We start from the raw sequence: 20569 nt of genomic DNA on the forward strand, positions 1-20569 counted from the left end.
ACCAACAGTGCATGCACATATCTCTTATAAAGGGATTGAACAGAGTCAAAAGTATGCCTCTCTTAAGTAGATGTAAGGTGCTGACAAGCTGTGTGCCTTTGTTTCCCCTCCACTGTATTTGCATCTAGGTGTGAGGCTCCATGTTGCTTCCTGCTGAGGGCACCCCACCAAAAGGAGGGCTGATGACCCCCTTAAACTTAAATTCAGCCTTTAATATGGGCCCAGCTGGAGTCTTGACTAGTAAAGATCCCCTCGCCTCCTGCACGTTGATGCTCGGATCGAAAGCAGAAAATGTGCAGGCGCTGCTGAATGTGTCTGAAAATTACACCAGCACAAATTCAGCGTTTTACAGTGCGGCCAAACGTTTTGGTACGGTGAACGGGGTCCACCCTGTGAAAATAGTGGGTGGACGCTGTCCACCCACGTGTACCCCGACTTGTGCCCTGATTATGAACACGTAAGGGAAGCATTTTGTGAATCAGCCAAGGCCAATTCATAAGGATACACTGTGCATGTCTTGGGTTATGTTGTATGCCGAGACCTGCCACACTTCAGGTTTTAGAAGAGCAGTACTAAAGTGTGTGCAGTGTCCCATGCCCTCAAACGCCTCTGTGTAAAAGCATGTTGTATTTAATTTAAATTCCACTCGCATGTTATAACATGATACATATAGAAGTCCCATTTTACCTGTGACCACGGTCCAACTCTCCACTGAGCAGGACAAAGCTCACGGTTACAAGACCTTCTTGCTTCCGGGCGATTTTCACTGCAGTATTTTGAATGCACTGAGCGATTTGCATTGTCTTGAAGGGGTTGTATGCACCGCACAGAACGGAACTGATATCCAGATTTTCCACATGTTTTGCTGCAGGTTTCCCAATCTCCTGTGACCCAACTGTTGATAATAATAAAGGAGATTAAATACGAAAAGTATTTTATTTATTCGTGGTATTTATAGAGTACAGTCTAAGCAACAGGGGCATTAGGGTGCTTTGCATACATCATTTCCTCACATAAAATATTTATAACATCAGCTTCTAGTAGCTATCCCATGGCTATCTATGCCAGTCACCTTACCTGGCATAGCTGTGAGGGAAGGAGAACTAGAGAGAGCCTGAAAATTGTGTTTTAGAGGTTTACGGAATGTTAGGAGGTTTTGGATTGTTCTTATGGATTCATGCATCAGGTTCCAAAATGTTAGCAATCGACCTGAGAAGGTCTGTTTTATTATCTTTGCCTTCTTCATTTTGAGGCCCTCCAGAGTCAATTAGTTTTTAGGGTTGAGCCTGCGTCGCATGTGATTGTACATGCGTATCGCTTGCGAGACGCTTTAGTAGTTGGAAAAGGGCTCGGAGCGCCATCCATGTCACGTCAGTGTCTTTCATTGGTTCGTGGGCTTGCCTTTTAAAATCTGCTTACTTTCATTAGTGGAAGGCTTGCATTCGTCATGCCTTTTCCGGTGGTTAGCCCTCCTCAAGCGCAGCGACCAAGAACTGAAAACATGCGAGGCTCGCTGTTTTCCCTCCGGTTTGTGGACTACTTTTTATCTTTTTTCACAGCGCGATCTCGCTTGGCAGAAGTCGAGTGCTTTGCATGACATCGACCCTGTTACATAGTTAATTGCACTTTTGCCGGTTACGTAGATAATTGCACTTTTGCCAATAGGTTTCACTACGAGTGAACTGTAGCAGCGCGATCGCGCTCCTTTTTCCATTTAATGTGGCAAGAAAAGTCTGTTCGGAGTTTACAACAGCTAATAGCTCTAACTGGTAGAAATGCGAGACCCGTTGCATTGCAAATGCTTGTTCCTCTGGTTAGTGTATGTTTAATAAGACAGAATTTTTGGGGTGGGAAGGCCTAGGGAACCATCAGCTAAGACGGCCGCATTCAAAAACGACTCCGCTTTCCCAGCTAAACATCTGTAATGACGTATCCTTCTTTCGCGTAATCATTAAGTTGGTGCCCAAGAACTGTAACCAAAAAATACATTACTCCTCACTGACAAAATATTCAGCATTTTTTGTACACGGACTTTGTTCAGTGTGTTGCATTTATATTTTTTTATTGTACAGTTTTATATGTTCGTCATAAATTAGCACAGTGTGTCTTAATTGTTTGACGGTTGTGGACCCCCCCACTAAATCACTATTGGAAGCCAGGAAGCCCCACTTAAGCAATTTCTACATCTTGAACCTTAAAACAATAGAATTATAGAAACAATTATACATCAAACTAATGCACTATTTTTTATTCACAATCACAAATATATATTAAAAAAATTGTAATGGGAAAGTTGGCTCTTTTTAAAATTGTAATTTATTTCTAAAAGACAAAGGGGGTTATTCTAACTTTGGAGGAGGTGTTAATCCGTCCCAAAAGTGACGGAAAAGTGACAGATTTACCACCAGCCGTATTACGAGTCCATTATATCCTATGGAACTCGTAATACGTCTGGTGGTATATCCGTCACTTTACCGTCACTTTTGGGACGGATTAACACTCCTCCAAAGTTAGAATAACCCCCAAAGTGATAAGAAAGACTCTAGAAAATCTTGCATATTAGTTTGCCTTTTTGCTTCCTTTTTGGCAGCACATAACTGTGCTTCAGTTCAGCCCACCAACTGACCATGCTATTCTTTGCTGTACTTGCGCCGCACCTACAATCAAGCTAAGGGTATCAACTTCAATTTCAGCCTCAAACTTCAAATTGTGTTACATTTATAAAGCTTTTTCAAATGTTCATTGTTGCTTTTTACGTGTATATAATTAATGAATCTGCTTTTATTATTTAATTTTAAAAACAGTCACAATAATTGGCACATTTGTAGGTGAATAGCTAAAAACATGATAGACTCCCACAATCCTTTAGACATGTAGTGACTTTGCAAATGACATTACATACAACAATAACTTAAACATAAATACTGAGCCACCGTTTGTGATTTAACTTTTTATCCATTCACCATTAAGAATGCCCTCAACGTTATTGGTATACCCAATTATTTCATTCTTGAGGCCAAAATGAAATTAATGTGGTCCCTAGTGAGGGCAATAGAGCAACGTTTGGTAAACTCTGTTCCACAGTAATTTTTATATAGGTTTGAAACAATGTTGATCAAATGTGATCATGCTCTTCATCTGTTTAATATGCTGATGTGTTTCAACCTCCGTTGCCCCGGACAATATTTTAAAGGAAGTCTTACTCAGGAGGAGACAATGATGCCCAATCAGGGTACTGGAATCAAAGTCATGCAAACATATAAACACACAATCAATAGTTATATCTCTTCATCTGGAAATTATTTGTACAGATAAATAAACATTCATTCAGCTGACCATCCTCTATGCAGGATCACTTTAGGAAGAAGGAAATGAGAGTGTCTTAGTGAGTAAGCTGTTCTTTAAATAAATGTTTTAGCATAAGACACAACGCTGTGCACAACACATGTGTCACTATGGTGATTTCACCTGAAAACTGACTGTAACTGTGTACTTTTCTTTGCTGGCAGGGAATAGCATTTCGTTCAAATACATTATTACTGTCACAGTAATCATACGTTTTGTTTTTTTTAGCTTATTTTTAATGCAATTTCCACATATTTGAGCAGGTAAATCCATGTATCACTTTACACAGAAAACACAGACATCACTAAATCTTAGTAGGTGTGATGATTCCTCTAGTCTGTGAGGAAATGAACTGACATAATTCGCAATTGATAAGCGCGTAACCTGACTACTATACGAAGTATCACAAAACGCTCTCCCCCTTCCGGGAGTTACATGGCTGACAATTAAAGCGATTCTCATTCTTCATATTGCGGGACAAGAGGGGATCTGCAGCAGAAGGCAATTTGTATCCCTCCAGGTTCTCCACTGTGCTGTCGCTCACCAGCTACATGCAGCAATCAGAATGTCCACGTCTCCAGTTTAGGTCAGCATCTTCAGAAAGTGACCACACAGAAAACGCCCAGAGGTGTTTGTGGTAGCCCAAGTGTCTCATCCACAAGAAAACTAACATAACATATATAATCGAACTATGCTGTCTCGGGGGCCTGTCCCCTCCTCACATGTGGGAGTCTTACAGGAAAGTGATATACTGTATAGTCTGTAATGTGGGAGATCGAGAGGGATGAGTCCAGTCACTGGTAAGTGCCCACTCTAATGGGCACACCGAGGAGCAAAGCACGCAACTAACCCTGGGGGGGGGGAACGGGGGGGAGGATAGTGCAAGAACAGGGGTTCATGTGGGAGCCCAGTTGCCGTGACAAGATCAGCCACTGTGGGAGAGTGATCCCTGACGTCACCCATGTCTTGGTATGTGCATGTTGAGGAGCAGGACTCAATGTTCGGATCTTCTCATTCCCTCTTTAGTGTCCAACGGTGTCTTCTCCGTCGGTCTCTGTATGGTCCGTACTTGAGGCCCTCTATCAATGTCATGTCTCTGTTGTCCACCCCATCATTCGTAGTCTGCTCTGGGTATCTCCCCGCCACAGTCCTACTATTGGGTGCCTAGGTAGGCCACAGGCATCTTTTCTGATTAAAGCTCTCTCCTCTGCCCACGCCCACATAGTGACTTCCATGCTTGAAGGGTTTGGCACGTCTCAGACTTCCACCTGAGGTCTAAGGGAGCAAAAAGCCTGCGATGGACTAAGTCCTCTGAAGTTTTTTGTGTGCAAGTAGCACACACAGGAGGTCAGCCAACTGACCCTTGGAGTCATTGTTTGGTGGACTGGGATGAAGTCAAGGATGCCCAATCTCCCTTCTCAGTCAGCAAAGCTTTCCCTCAGCAGCAGGGTAGTCTTTCTGCTGAGTCTTCCACAGCTCCAGGAGTGTTCTGAGGGGCTCTGTAGGTCCAATATTTATACTTGGTCAAGTCTCCAAACTGTTTGAATGTCACGATTCACCTTTGGCTAACCGCCCTGATCGGATGGGGATAACGTGCAGCTTCTGTTCTTATTAGTCCTGCTCATGCCGAGGTATCATCGACCCCTTCCGGTAGCCACGGTGCTGCTGACAGTAGTACGCCACCACAGTCCGTGCCCTCCAGAAGGAGTCCCAGGGGAAAACCCCGAAGAGAAAAAACCTCTAGACAGGAACTCCCTGGAACAGAAGAAGAGGACACAAGAAGATCGGAACTTCAATGCCTGGAATTATCACTGGAAAGGCAGAGATAAAACAGGAACAACAACTGGAATCCAAGAGATTACCAGCCGGAGCGTGACCACCACAGGAGAAGTGTTGCATTGCACAGAGAAGAAGAATCTAACCCCTTATATACCCCATAGCAGGAAGTTACATGCAGGAAGAAGTAGGAACGCCATCTTGGATTGGGAAAGGGGCTATAGAACAAGATAGGAAAGACACCATTGTAGTAAGGAGAACAGATGCATGCAGGGAAGGGGAAGGAGAATGGTATGCTGGGAAAGGAAAATCATGGCTCCCCCAAGAAGAAGAAAGAAGAGGAGAAAGCCCTAGATTGGGGCACCAGCTAACTGAAAGGACCGAGGGAGGGCACAGGCACCCCGCGACAACACCTGCGCTGTGCATTTTATGCATTGAGACCCGGCATCCAACTCTGGGCCTCCGACCTCACCGCAACAAAGGAAACCGGCTGCGGCCGGAAAAATGGGTCACAGCGGGTCCCGCGACCCAGAAAACAGACCGTAGCCCCCTCCGCAGCCCGAGCGGGAGATGCCACGGAAGCCCGCAGCATGACAATAGGTCCCCCCCTGAGGCCCTTGGTTTGTCCGGGAAAAGACAGAAAAAACGACAGAGCAAAAGAGGGGCATGAACCGAAGAGGTGTCTTCCCAGGAACATTCACTCATACGATAGCCCTTCCAGTGGATGATAAACTGGAGATGTCCACGGAAGAACCGAGAGTCACAGATCTCTAGGACCTCGTATTTGGGCACATCATCAACCAACTGAGGAGGAGGACAGGAGAATTGACTGTGAAAAGGATCAGGCACATAGGGCTCTAGCTGAGATACATGAAAAACAGGATGTATCCTCTAAGTCCGGACTGAAACAGGATTGATTTTTTGAAGGATCAAGAATAGTCCATAATACTGTGGTTTAAACTTGTTTTGTGACAAACGGAGAGGTAAGAATTTAGAAGAAAGCCAGACTTTATCATTGATTTGATAAGACAGAGCATCACAACGTTTTTTTATCAGCCATCCTTTTCATGTGTAGTTTGGTAGATTGAAAATCAAAATGAGTACCACGAAGGATACCGCGTAGTCGTCGAACAGATGTTGTGATGGCAGGGAGTGTAGATGATTCTCTGAGGGTAACAGGGAAGACTTTAGGGTGGAACCCATACGAGTAATAAAATGGAGAGACCTTTAAGGCACTATGGCCCTCATTCCGACCCGGTCGCGAATGACGGAAGCACCGCCAACAGGCTGGCGGTGCTTCATACATCATTATGACCGCGGCGTTAAAGCCGCGGTTGCCCAGCCGGGTCCGGTGGTTTCCCGCCGGATTTCCCCCGGCTGGGAGAATCCTCCAGGGCAGCGCTGCAAGCAGCGCTGCCCATGGGGATTCCGACCCCCTTCCCGCCAGCCTGTTTCTGGCGGTTTACACCGCCAGGAAGCGGCTGGCGGGAATGGGTGTCCTGGGGCCCCTGGGGGCCCCTGCACTGCCCATGCCACTGGCATGGGCAGTGCAGGGGCCCCCTAACAGGGCCCCAGCCTGCTTTTCACTGTCTGCCTAGCAGACAGTGAAAAGCGCGACGGGTGAAACTGCACCCGTCGCACACCTGCAACACCGCCGGCTCCATTCGGAGCCGGCTTCAGTGTTGCAGGCCGCCTTCCCGCTGGGCCGGCGGGCGCTAACAATGTTAGCGCCCACCGGCCCAGCGGGAAGGTCGGAATGGCCCCAGCGGTCTTTTGACCGTGGGGTGGCCGAATGGCGGTTCCCGCCAGGCGGGTGGCGACCGCCGCCCGCCGGGGTCAGAATGACCCCCTATGTACTGTGTTGTTATACAAGAATTCAGTGAGTGGTAAGTACATAGACCAATTGCTCAAATATTGTTCAAGACCTTGGTTTAGGCGTTCCGTTTGTCCATTTGTTTGTGGATGGAAACCAGATGACAGGGCCACGTCTATTTTGATTTTTTCACAAAATTGTTTCCAAAAGCGTGAAATGTATTGGTAACCACGATCTGAGATGATGACTTGAGGGAGGCCATTGAGCCGAAAGATTTCCTGAATGAAGATTTGGCTCAATTCGTTTGCAGTGGTTAATTTCTTTAATGCAGTAAAATGTGGCAATTTAGTGAATGAGTCAATCGTCACCATTATAACTCGATTCCGGGGGCGTGTCCAAGATGGCAGAGCGCTAAGACGTTCCTGCTAGCGCTCCGCCGCCTCGACCCAGGGAATTGCTTGCGGCCCGTTTCAGGGGAGGCCTGGAGGCTTCCCCCGCATTATGAGGCTCCACCGGGTGTTTGGTGCTGCTCGGCTGCGGCCGGGCCCGGGCTTCGCCGCTCCCGTGGGGGATCTGAGCCCGGCCCCGGAGTTGGGGAGGGGCCGCAGAGCGGCGCGAGGAGCGGCCTCGGCCGCGGTGTGGGCCTCTCCCTCAGCGGCCCTTCTAAGCGAGGCGCCGGGGATTGAGGGCCTAGGGTCTCACCCTGGGCCCCTTAACAGCTGGTGGGGGCCGCGGGACCCGGCGCCTGGTGATTGGAGCGCCCGAGGGAAGGAGGGCGCTCCCTCGTGCACTGTTGGACCGGGGGCTGCAGATGGGGCCCCCCCGCCCTGACGCTTTGGAGAGGGGCCTTGTGAGGAGCGGGACCCCAGTGAAGGTAGGGGCCCGGTTGCCTGGACTCTGGTTGGCATTACCCCAGCATCTGTACTTCGGAGGAGCCTGGTCCTGCGGTCCTGCGACGGGACACCAGGAGTAGACCGTTGCAGGTGGCGGTGGCTGGGAGTCGGACCTGGGCGAGGTCCCGGACAGAGCAGTGTATATTGATCGGCCTCAGACGGTGACCTTGGAGGCCTTGCGGAGCTGAGCCGGCGGGGCAGGATCAGGTTGGCGCGCCATGGCGACATCAAAGTCCAAGTGTGAGCGCTCAGTGAGGGATATGTTGGCAGGGGCGTGCCTGATTCCTGGGTCTGTGGCGGAGGACTTACCTGAGACGAGGGCCTCGGAGAGTCGGGTTGAGATGGATCCAGAGGACAGCTCCTCCGTTACGAAGGGCTTTCTGACCTCCCTGTTTGAGTCGCTCTGGGGCGATATCCAAGAGCTGCATAGGGACATCTCACGTGAGGTGAAGGAGCTACGAGGAGAGGTTACCTCCTTGGGTGAACGTGTGTCGCAGCTGGAGGACAGTGAGATCCCTCGCGGTGAAGAGGTGGCGGGCCTGCAACAGGAGGCAGTCCACCTCAGAGAGCAACAGGACCTTCTCCAGATGGCAGTCGAAGACTTGGAAAATCGCTCGAGGAGTCAAAACATTTGTATAACAGGGTCCCTGGTTGGTGCTGAAAAAGAGGACATTGGGGGCTACGTGGTGGATCTGTTTCGCTCCTTGTTTGACACAGAAGAGACACAGGAGGTAGTCCTGGACTGGGTGCATCGAGTTGGGCGCACCGGGGGCCCTGGAGACCGCCCTCCAGACATTTTAGCTTGTCTCCACGATTTTGTCCTCAAAGAGAAGATTCTACAGCGGGCCCGCAACCTCCAGAGTGTACTCTTTCGAGGGCATGACCTTCAGCTATTTCAGTACTTATCTGTGCAGACTTTGCAGAGGCGGAGAGAGTTTAGACCGATCACGGATCATTTGAGAGCGCACAATGTGTCCTATTCCTGGGGCCACCCGTTCCGTCTGGTCTTCCACTGGGAGGAGCAGCTCCGGCAGGTGAAATCCGTCATGGAGGCTAGCCGCATCTTGGGCCTGGAGGATAAAGGCCGGGAGACGAGCAAGGGGACGGTTTTGCCGGCGGCGGGCCCTCCTCGTTGGTGGAGAAAAGAGAAGAAAAGGAAGCTGCAGCGCCCGACGGCCTTGGAGCTGAGGTCGGAGAGGGAGGCCGCTTTGAACAGTGTGGCCGCCGGTACCTCGGCCTAGTGAGGACACCAGGGGGCGCCTGGGATTACTATTGGCCGCATTGCTAATAATATGTTGATTGTCGAAGAGGGTCGGGTGGCGGGGGCGCTGGACATGGTCGTCGATATGGTTGGATATACCGCCCTGTGGAGACTGCACCTCGTGATGATGGACGATCGAGGACTTCTGTGTTCTATGCACCTGTTGTGCTTCTTGGTTGTTTGTTGTTGGGTTTCCCTGCGACGCTGTTTTTTTGTGGAGTCACCCTCAGGCATGAGTGTTCTAGGAGGTCTAGATAACATTGTGGGTGGTAGCCTTTGTTGTGCCCTTGCCTCCTCTGCTTGCTTTCCTTAGTATAGGCTATGACCATTAAATGTATAAGCTTAAATGTTAGGGGGCTCAATAACCCTACTAAGAGGCTAGCCATCCTCTCAGCGTTAGAGGGATCCGGGAGTCATGTATGTCTTTTGCAGGAGACGCACCTTGTCTTTAAGGATACCTATCGCATGCGCTCTAAGTGGTTCCCCATACAGTTCTGGTCCTCGCTCCCATCAAAGCATGCAGGGGTGGCGATACTTTTATCACGCTCGTTCCCGGGGGAAGTGATATCCAAGGTGCATGAGGTTCCATGGAGGCTCTTGGCCATGAGGCTTCGACTGGGGGGTTTCTCCTTCACGATCGCTTCCCTATATGTACCCAATACCCAACAGGAGGCTTTCTTGAGACAGTCTCTGACTCCGCTGCTCCAGTCCCCTGATGGTGCTCTATAGCTGGGGGGCGATTTTAATTTGGTGATGGACGGGAACCTGGATCGCTCAGGCCCCCGTTATGGTCAGACGGGGTCCTTGTCGGATGCAGGGCGGCAGTGGTTGAGTGAGTGTGGTCTGGTGGATGTGTGGAGGAGGGCTCACCCCTTGTTGAGGGACTATTCCTTTTACTCATCAGCATCCAAAACATACGCTAGGTTGGACCTTTTTCTGGCATCCCAGGAGCTTCTCCCCAGGGTTAGAGACTCGGTGATTGAGCCTCGGGCCTTGTCTGATCATGCCCCGGTTACAGTTGAGATCCACATGAGCATGGAGAGGGTTAGTCCATCGGGATGGCGTTTTAGGGACTCGATGCTCCAGAATGGTGCTACTGTAGAGGCGATCCGAAGGGCAATAATAAATTACCTTAGCTTTAACGACAATGGGACAACAAGCATTGCAACACTGTGGGAGGCACTGAAGGCTGTCTTGAGGTGTGAGGTGATGTCGCTTTCTTCAAGGGACAATAAGGCGAGGTCTCGACTCAGGGGAGACTTGGAGCAGCGAGTGAGGGTGTTAGAGCGCTCACATAAACACACCGATGCTCCTAGAATATGGCGAGAGCTCGGGAAGGTGAGAAAGCAGCTGAGGAGGTTGGACTGGGACAGGGCAGAGTATGCGGTAGTCCGCCTCAAACAAAAGTATTATGTAGGAAGTAACAAGTGTGGGAAGCTACTGGCACATAGGTTAAGAGCGCAGCGGGCAGCGTCAATGATAAAAATGGTGCGCTCCCCCTCTGGAGCAGAAGCACGCACAAGCGACCAAACAGCGCAGGCTTTTGCGGAATTCTATCGAAACCTATACAGGGCTGAGAAGCCTGGTGACTTAACCCCAGAATCCTTCTTAGAGGACATTGCTATCACTCCTTTGTCTATGACAGAATCAGACGCGTTAGACCAACCTATAAGGCCAGAGGAGGTTATATCTGCGATTGCTCGGCTGCAGACCGGAAAGTCACCTGGCCCGATGGTTTTTCTGCGCTTTTTTATAAATCCTTTTGTGTGGAACTGGTTCCCGTTCTTGTGCGACTTTTTAACTCCTTTCGTCAAACAGGTGCGCTTTCGCCTAGCATGTTAGATGCTACTATAGTGGTTATCCCGAAACCAGGGAAGGACCCTGAGGACTGCGCCTCGTACAGGCCGATCTCCCTCCTGAATATCGATGCCAAACTGTTCACGGGCATCTTGGCACACCGTCTCAACTACTATATGCCGGGGCTTGTGGATCCCGACCAATCGGGATTTATACCGCATAGACAGTGTAGCGATAATACCAAGCGACAGCTTCACCTCTTGGATAAAACCGAACATTCCCGTGGACCGGCGCTTTTCCTATCTATTGATGCTGAAAAGGCCTTCGATAGGGTTTACTGGCCATACCTGTTCAGGGCGCTTGAACGCTTTGGACTGGGTTCAGGCTTCATGGCATGGATTCGCTGCATTTATCAAGCGCCTCGGGCGGCGGTCCGGGTTAATGGGACACTCTCTTTGCCATTCGCCGTCCAAAGAGGTACCAGGCAGGGGTGTCCGCTTTCGCCCCTACTGTTCGTGCTTTATATGAAGCCTGGCGCAGAGGCTCCGGGATAACCCTCAGATCACGAGTGTGAGGTTCGGGGGGGATGAACATCTTATTTCGCTATACGTGGACAACATTATCCTTACTCTGGCGGAGCCCATGACCTCGCTACCGGCGCTAATGGGGGTTATAGAGGAATTTGGACGGGTCTCGGGGTTTCGAATGAACATGCATAAATCGCAGGCTCTGGGCAAGTTTATCAGTGCGGAACATGAAAGGGACTGAAGGCCCGTTTCCACTTTGCATGGTCCTCTTCGGGGCTCCCATACTTGGGAATCGAACTGGGCTCCACAGTCGCCCGCACAGCGACGTTGAACTATTCGAAACTAACTCGAGAGGTGCAGCGCGACTTAGAGTCATGGGGGAGGCTTAAATTGTTCTGGCTGGGCAGGGTTGCGGCAGTGAAGATGACCATCCTACCACGTATACTTTATCTGTTCCAGGTGCTCCCGCTGGAACCCCCCGCGAACGATAGCGACCCTCCAAACAGCGGTTTTAAGATTTATATGGGAAGGCGGCGCGATTATCACGGCAGGTCCTGTATCGCCCTTCGATATTTTCAGGCAGCACAGTTGTGTTTCCTTTTGGAATGGAGTCGATCGTCTTCTGAAAAGCATTGGTGTTTTATGGATCAGGCAGCGGCTGGCTCTCACATATGGAAAGAACCCTGGCTCAAGCGCCATCACAGGGCGCAGGGGCTGTATATATCCCCGGTTACAAGGGTTTCAATGAGAGTGTGGGATCGGGTGGCCAGCAGGGTGGGTTTGACGACCTTCCCTTCCCCAATGACTCCCCTGGGCGCGAACCCCGATTTTGGCCCGGGCCTACAGCCTGAAGCATTGCGTCGGTGGTACGAGGGGGGCTGCAAAAGGGTGGGATACTTATTTGATGAGCAGGGGGTTATCCCCTTCGACCAGTTGAGGGAGCAATATGGTGTAACCGAGGCTGATAGGATGATGTACTACCAAATAAGACACAGGGCTTTGCTTCCAGCCAATAGGATATGGCTGACAGCTCTCAAGGACACCACCCGCCAACACCACCAACGCCTCCGCACCGCACGAAAAACAGCCTACCAGAACAGACTTGACAACAACGCCCACAACAGCAAGGAACTATTTGGCATCGTCAAAGAGCTCTCCAACCCGGACGCAGAAACCAACCCCATCCCTCCCTCTCAGGACCTCTGCGACTCCCTCGCGACCTTCTTCCACCGCAAGATCGCCGACATCTACAACAGCTTCACGACCACCAACATGAACCCGCCCCCGGAAGCCGCAAACGACATCTCCACCATCCTCGCCTGGAACCCTACCACCACCGAGGAAACCACCCGCGTCATGAACTCGATCCACTCGGGATCACCCTCCGACCCCTGTCCTCACCACATTTACAACAAGGCTGACAACATCATCGCACCCCACCTCCGAGACGTCATCAACGCCTCCCTCACCACTGCCACCTTCCCTGAAAGCTGGAAACACGCAGAACTCAACGCCCTCTTAAAGAAACCTACAGCAGACCCCACCGAACTCAAAAACTTCCGGCCTATCTCCCTCCTACCGTTCCCCGCCAAAGTGATTGAGAAAATCATCAACGCTCAACTCACCGCCGCCCTGGAAACCTCCGACTCCCTCGACTCCACTCAGTTCGGATTCAGGGCCAACCACAGCACCAAAACCGCCCTCATCGCAGCCACGGACGACATCCGAGCCCTGACCGACAAGGGTGAAACCGTGGCCCTCATTCTCCTGGATCTCTCTGCAGCCTTCGACACGGTCTGCCACCGCACCCTGATAGACCGCCTCTGCAGCGCCGGCATCAGAGGCAAGGCCCTGGAATGGGTTATCTCCTTCCTCTCCGGAAGGACCCAGAGAGTCCGCCTCCCCCCCTTCAGATCCGCAGCCACGGAGATCATCTGCGGCGTACCCCAAGGATCCTCCCTCAGCCCCACCCTATTCAACGTCTACATGACCCCCCTGGCAAACATCGCACGCAAACACGGACTCGACATCATATCCTACGCCGACGACACCCAGCTCATCTTATCCCTCACCAACAACCCCACATCAGCAAGGACCAGACTGCACGACGGCATGAAGGAAGTAGCGACCTGGATGACAGACAGCCGATTGAAACTGAACACAGAAAAAACGGAGGTCCTCATCCTCGGCCCTACCCCCTCCGCATGGGACGACTCCTGGTGGCCCCCCGCCCTAGGCAGCACTCTCCAACCGACCAACCACGCACGCAACCTCGGCTTCATCCTGGACTCCTCCCTCTCGATGACCAGACAGGTCAACTCGGTGACCTCAGCGTGCTTCAACACCCTCCGCATGCTCCGCAAGATCTTCCGCTGGATCCCCATCGACACCAGGAAGACCGTCACCCACGCCCTCGTCACCAGCCGCCTGGACTACGGGAACACTCTGTACGCCGGCATCACCACCAAGCTGCAGAGGAAACTTCAACGGATCCAGAACGCCGCAGCACGACTCATCCTGGACATACCTCGCCACCACCACATCTCCAGACACCTGAGAAAACTCCATTGGCTCCCGGTCAACAAGAGGATCACCTTCAGACTCCTCACCCACGCACACAAAGCCCTCCACAACCTCGGACCCAAACTCATCAACTCCCGCGTCTCCTTCTACACTCCTCCGCGCACTCTGCGCTCCACCGGCCAGGCCTTGGCAGCCGTTCCCCGCATCCGCAAAACCACCGCCGGAGGAAAATCCTTCTCTTTTCTGGCAGCGAAGACCTGGAACTCCCTGCCCAGTCACCTTCGCGCCATACCCGAACACCTCCCCTTCAGAAGGCAGCTCAAGACCTGGCTCTTCGAGCACTGACCCCCTCCCCCCCAGCGCCTTGAGACCCTTATGGGTGAGTAGCGCGCTTTATAAATGTGATTGATTGATTGATTGATTGATATTAATAGATAGGCCGTTAACCCCGTTTGGATTCTAATGAAAGAGGGTGATAAGCGAGTGGTTTCTGAGCTTTATGCCCTCTTGCGGGGGGAGGCCCGTCCACCCAAGACTAAGGGTCAACTGCGATGGGAGAAGGAACTAGAGAGGGAGCTGTCGGAAGATGAGTGGGAGAGTGTTTTTTATAGGGCGCACCACACAGCTTATAACTCAGCAGGTACAGAGACAGCCTACAAAGTTGCCTCCTCCTGGTACTACACCCCAAAAAGGATCGATGCTTGGTATCATGACAAATCTAGCCTCTGCTGGAGAGGGTGTGGGGGCTCTCTTGTGCATTTACTATGGCATTGTCCCAAACTACATCGGTACTGGAAGGATATAATAGATATTGTGGACATAGCCTTTGACACTCAGATCCCTAGATTTCCCACGTATATCTTGCTGGGCCTCCCTAACCCTCTCACTTTTCCCCTAAGATCATTGAAGGGACGGCAGATAGCTCTGGCCTTGAATGCTGCAGTACAGCTGTTGCTATCGGTGTGGGGGACAGAGCGGATCCCGACAACAGTTTCTTGGCTGCATAAGCTCTGGTTTATCCTCGCTATGGAGAAGCTCACCCTGGCCTCTCAGCAGCGGAGTGGGGACTTTAAAGAACTTTGGCAACCGTTCTTACGTATTCTATCTGGGGAGTTTTCAGAGCTGACTTGTCCAACTTATCTGAGAGTTCTGAATTTGAATTGATTCCCGGGGAGTGCATCTACAAGGGGATGTTTATACTGGACTAGAACTATATGGTAAAAGAGCCTGAGATCGTTTGATTTATGCATTGTCAGCCAGCAGTGGGGAAACATAGTTGTTTTATATATTTAATCTTCTTTTTCTATTGTTCCGCATGGAGTAAGCTAATAACGTGCCTTTTGGCAATATTGTGATGTAGTGCATGTGCGATGTTCAATAATTAAAAAATGTAATAAACAGATTTGATCCATTATAACTTGATTCCCAGATGAAGGAGGTAGGGAACACATGAAATCAGCGGATACAGTATGCCATGGAGCCAGTGGAACAGGTAAAGGACGAAGCAATCTGGCTAGTTTGTTACAAGGTATCTTTGCTTGTGCGCAGATTGGAAAAGAAGCCACATAGCTTTCAGTGTCCGTTTTAAGTGTGGGCCACCAAAACGAGCGAAGAAGTAGGTCTTTGGTGGCTTTAAAACCACGATGACCAGCGATGGGAGAATCATGGCACATCCGTAGGGCTTCTGTTTGGACTATCTTAGTAGGCAGGAACAATGCTTTCTTGCGATAATAGTATTCTTTATCTTTACGTACAGTAGATGTGGAAGTAAATTATTTATTTCAGTTTTGTCGATGTTTGAATACTCAGATTTTACTTTATGAAGAAACGATTGTACTAATCCGATAATCCTATCGGGTTCAATTAGGTTTTGCATAGGAGAATCACTACATTCAGGATAACGTCGTGGCAGGGCATCTGCCAAAATATTTTGGGAACCAGGGATGTAAGTTATGTAGAAGTCATATTGACTAAAAAAGAAAGCCCATCGGGCTTGACGACTATTTTGGCAGTGGAAGTTACGTAAACACTGTAAATTCTGGTGGTCTGTTCTCACCTCAAAGGGTTCTTTAGATCCCATAAGAAATTGTCTCCATACCAAACTGGCAGTCTTCAAGGCAAGCAGTTCTCGTTCAAAAACAGAGTAGTTACGTTCTGAGTCAGACAGTATGTGGGAAAGGTAAAAGACTGGGTGTTCTAACCCATCATCATCTTGTTTTTGCAGTAATGTGGCCCCTATTGCTCTTTCCGAGGCATCTGTGACAACTATGAACTGTTTGGCGGTATCTGGATGCCGTAAAAATGGGAGCTTGTGTGAAGGCATGTTTTAGGTCTTGAAATGCAGTTTCCGCATCTTTGGTCCAACAGAACCCTTTCCGTAGATTTACTTTCTTAAGAGCTTGCGTGATATGACTGGTTTGCTGGGCGAAGTCAGCTATGAATTGACAATAGAAATTGGCCAATCCTAGAAAACACTGGGTTCCTTGATGGAGGAGGGGGGATGGCCAATCTAGAATGGCTTGGACCTTGTTTGAGTCCATAGCAATACCCACTTGGTTGATATGATACCCTAAATACTTCACCTTAGTCTTATCGAATTCACATTTTTCTGGTTTGCAGGATAGGCGATGTTGGCTAAGCCTCTCTAGTACTTGGAGTACATGTTTAGTGTGATGCTCTGGGTGAGTGGACTATATTAGAATATCATCTAAGTAGACAACCACTGTTTGGTATAAAAGGTCAGAAAAGATAGAGTCCATAAATCTCTGAAATATAGAGGGAGCGTCGGTTAGCCCAAAGGGCATTACACAATACTCACAATGGCCAAAAGGGGTTCTGAAGGCAGACTTCCATTCATCACCCTCTTTTATCCTTAAAAGATGGTAGGCTCCTCTAAGATCTAATTTGGTGAATTCTTTTGCTCCTCTGACAGCTTCCAGAATATCTTTAATGAGGGGCAGAGAATAGCGGTCTTTAGTAGTGATCTTGTTTAATCCGCAAAAGTCTATACAGGGGCGTAAATCCATCGCCTTCTTTGGTACGAAAAAGAAGGGAGCCCCTGCGGGTGAAGAGGAAGGGGCAATCAGACCACTCTGTAAGTTTTCCTCTAGTTATTCTTTGAGTATTTTCTTCTCAGGCTCAGTAAGAGAATACATTCTCCCAAAGGGGACTACATTATCAGGTTCCAAAGGAATGGCACAATCATATTCTCAATGAGGTGGTAGTACTAGTTTTTCAAGTTTCTGAAACACATCTGCATATTCCAGATAATGTCTGGGTACTCCTTGGAGAAGGTTAATGGAACAACCTACTTTTGGTGGTGTTAATAATATATTCTTCGGGGATCAATACGTTCCTGATAAATTACAATGTTGTTGGCAGAATTGGGAAGAAAGCAAAATTGTTCTAGTTTCCCAATTAATATACGGATTGCGTCAGGTTAGCCATGGGATAACTAGAATTATTACGTAATTTTGTGAAGAGATCAGGTGGAAAGGGACATTTTCCTGATGTTTCTGGAAATGTAAAGACAAGGTAGGAGTGGTATTAATGACAGGTTCAGAAGCTAGGAGGGAACCATCCACCGTGTGAACCAGCTCTGGTATGTCCTTAGGTATCCGAGGGATTTTTCTTTCCAGAGCCCATGTCTCATCTAGGTAGATACCACTGGCTTCACAATCCAACAAAGCTAACGCTCTTTCTTCTCGGCCATTGGCTAACTGTAAGGCTGACGTGCAAAAGGAAAAGAGCTGTTATTTCTTCTCTGGAGGAACAAATGTAAGGTATCTCTGAACATCCCGTCCTCTCCCCTCTCACGGGAGTTGGTGTTTCCCAAAGGCTTTGAAGGACGAATGGGGCAGGTACGAATTAGATGACCAGAAGCACCACAATAAAGACATAGGCCCTCATTACAACATTGGTGGGCGGCAACCGCCGCCCGCCAATTTGTTACCATCGTGCGGCCGCCAATGCGGCCGCACTCCCGCGGTGCCCATTATGACATCCCCGCTGGCCCGGCGGGCGTAAACAGAGTTTCCGCCCAGCGGGGATGTGGGCCGCAACATGGGAGCCGGCTCCAAATGGAGCCGGCGGTGTTGCGGCCGTGCGACGGGTGCAGTTGCACCTGTCGAGCTTTTCACTGTCTGCAAAGCAGACAGTGAAAAGCCGCATGGGGCCCTGTCAGGGGGCCCCTGCACTGCCCATGCCAGTAGCATGGGCAGTGCATGGGCCCCCAGGGGCCCGCGACTCCCGTACCACCAGCCTTTTCCTGGCAGTTCAAACCGCCAGGAAAAGGCTGGCGGTAGGGGGACTCGTAATCCCCTGGGCAGTGCTGCTAGCAGCACTGCCCTGGTGGATTACTACTGCCGGGGCCATTGCCGCGGTGGTAATGACCCTGGAAGCACCGCCAGCCTGTTGGTGGTGCTTCTGTCATTTCAGACCTGGCGGTCCTGTACCACCAGGGTTGAAATTACCCCCATAGTCCTTTCGGTCATCTGTTTTCACGTTCACTAGCCGATAATGGTCCACGGGCCATGTCAAATTGGATAGATTCTTCCTCGGTAGCTCCTTCAGATTCAGAACGAATCTCCTCAGAATGATGAGGGATAGTACGTGAGGTTCCTGAATGCGATGGTACACGTTTCCTTTTCTTCTCCATCCTACGTTCATTAAGATGATATTCTATGAAGAGAGTTAAGTCCATCAAACCCTTGAGGTTCTCCACTCTAGCGGAATGCACTAGTTTGTCTTTTATTTCATCCTGAAGACCTCTCCGAAAAAGGGTAACAAGGGTACGTTCTGCCTAAGAGGTTTCAGCTGCCAATTGCCTAAATCATGTGATGTATTGTAAGACGTCCTGGCTATCTTGTTGGATGTCGCATAAGGCTTCTTCTGCCAAGGATTCAAGTCCAGGACACTCAAACATTTGCTTAAAGGCAGCAACAAAGGCTGAAAAGTCAGACAGACGGGAATCAATGGATGTCACCAAAGGAGTCGCCCAGGCTAAGGCCGGACCAGATAGGGCACCGGTCAGGTATCCTACCTTAGTCTTGTCTTGCACGAATTGTGAAGGTCTAAACGCAAAGTAAACTTCATGAACGCAAAGTAAACTTCAGGACATCAAGGAATTCTTGCAACTTGTTGGGATCCCCAGAAAAACTAGGTGTAGTGGCAGAGATGGTAGGAACATCAGTGGTCCTAGAGACTAAGGCTTGTCGTAAAGCCGCGTTTTCGGTTCGTAACTGTTGTAGTTCCTGGGCTTGTTGCTGGATAGTCAGGAGCAATGTTTGGCTTGTTTCTTCCGTATTTGTCGAGGGGTCCTCCATGATCCTTGACCAAGACTGGAGTTTTGGGCGTTGCTATCTGTCACGGTTCCCCTTTGGCTTACCGCCCTGATCAGATGGGGATGACGTGCGGCCTCAGTTCTTATAAGTCCTTCTCTGGCCGAGGTAGGGACGACCCCTTCCGGTAGTCACGGTGCTGCTGACAGTAGTACGCCACCACAGTCCATGCCCTCCAGAAGGAGTCCCAGAGGAAAAAGCCCAAAGGGGAAAAACCTCTAGACAGGAACTCCCCGGAACAGAAAAAGAGGACACAAGATGATCAGAACTTCAACGCCTGGAATTATCACTGGAAAGGCAGAGGAAAAACAGGAGCAAAAACTGAAATCCAAGAGAAGACCAGCCGGTGCGTGACCACCACAGGAGAAGTGTTGCAACGCAAAGAGAAGAATGTAACCCCTTATATACCCCTTAGCAGGAAGTGACATGTGGAAAGAAGTAGGAATGCCATCTTGGATTGGGAAAGGGGTATAGAACAAGATAGGAAAGACACCATTGTAGTAAGGAGAACAGATGCATGCAGGGAAGGAGAATGGTATGCTGGGAAAGGAAAATCATGGCTCCCCCAAGAAGAAAGAAGAGGAAAAGGCCCTAGATTGAGGCACCAGGTAAGTGAAAGGACCGAGGGGGGGGTACGGGCACCCTGCGACAACACCCGCGCTGCGCATTGTATGCGGTGAGACTAGACGACCAACCCTGGGCCTCCGGCCACGCTGCAGCCAGGGAATCTGGCCGCGGCTGCCACCGTGGCCCGAGCGGGAGGTGCTGTGGAAGCCCGGGGCATGACACTGAGGTGACAAAAACAGGGCAAACGGGTTCCTTCATGTGTGATGTAGGCAAAGCCTTTTGAAGTCTAAGTGGTGCTGCGTGCAGCCTCTAACCCCACTCATCCTGCCAGGATGGCCCATCCTGTCCACACCTAAGCCCCATTCGTCTCACTATCTAGAAACACTACACAAACCCCAACAGCAGAGCCATTCACAGGCATGTGACCCAGGACACTGGCAGAATGCACAGTTGGTTGAGACATGAAAATGCCAACTTTCAAAAAGTGGCATTTTCAAAATTGCAACTTAAAATCCAACTTCACCACTAAAGAGGATTTTAAATTACAATTCACTTGAGTGTAAACAACATATATCTTTCTGCTCCTATTCTAAAGTTAACACTTTAGAAATGCAATATTGTTAGGCAATGGAAGAGATAGGCCTTGCAACAGGGAGGATTGCCCCTGAATTGTGTACACTCCTATTGATTCTGAAGAATATTCTGAAGAATATTTATAACACTAGCAC

General features: G+C 49.8%; 1 protein-coding gene across 1 annotated transcript in view; it reads right to left on the reverse strand.

The window, feature by feature from the left end:
- ADAMTS2 (ADAM metallopeptidase with thrombospondin type 1 motif 2) overlaps positions 1 to 20569 on the reverse strand; it is a 1546369-nt gene that overhangs the window by 167532 nt on the left and 1358268 nt on the right. Inside the window, exon 19 of the mRNA XM_069199292.1 lies at positions 688 to 895. Within this exon, the coding sequence (XP_069055393.1) occupies positions 688 to 895 (208 nt within the window). The remainder of the gene's footprint in view (positions 1 to 687; positions 896 to 20569) is intronic.

The sequence above is a fragment of the Pleurodeles waltl genome, chromosome 7 (genome assembly GCF_031143425.1).
Source record: "Pleurodeles waltl isolate 20211129_DDA chromosome 7, aPleWal1.hap1.20221129, whole genome shotgun sequence".
Classification (NCBI taxonomy): Eukaryota; Metazoa; Chordata; class Amphibia; order Caudata; family Salamandridae; genus Pleurodeles; species Pleurodeles waltl.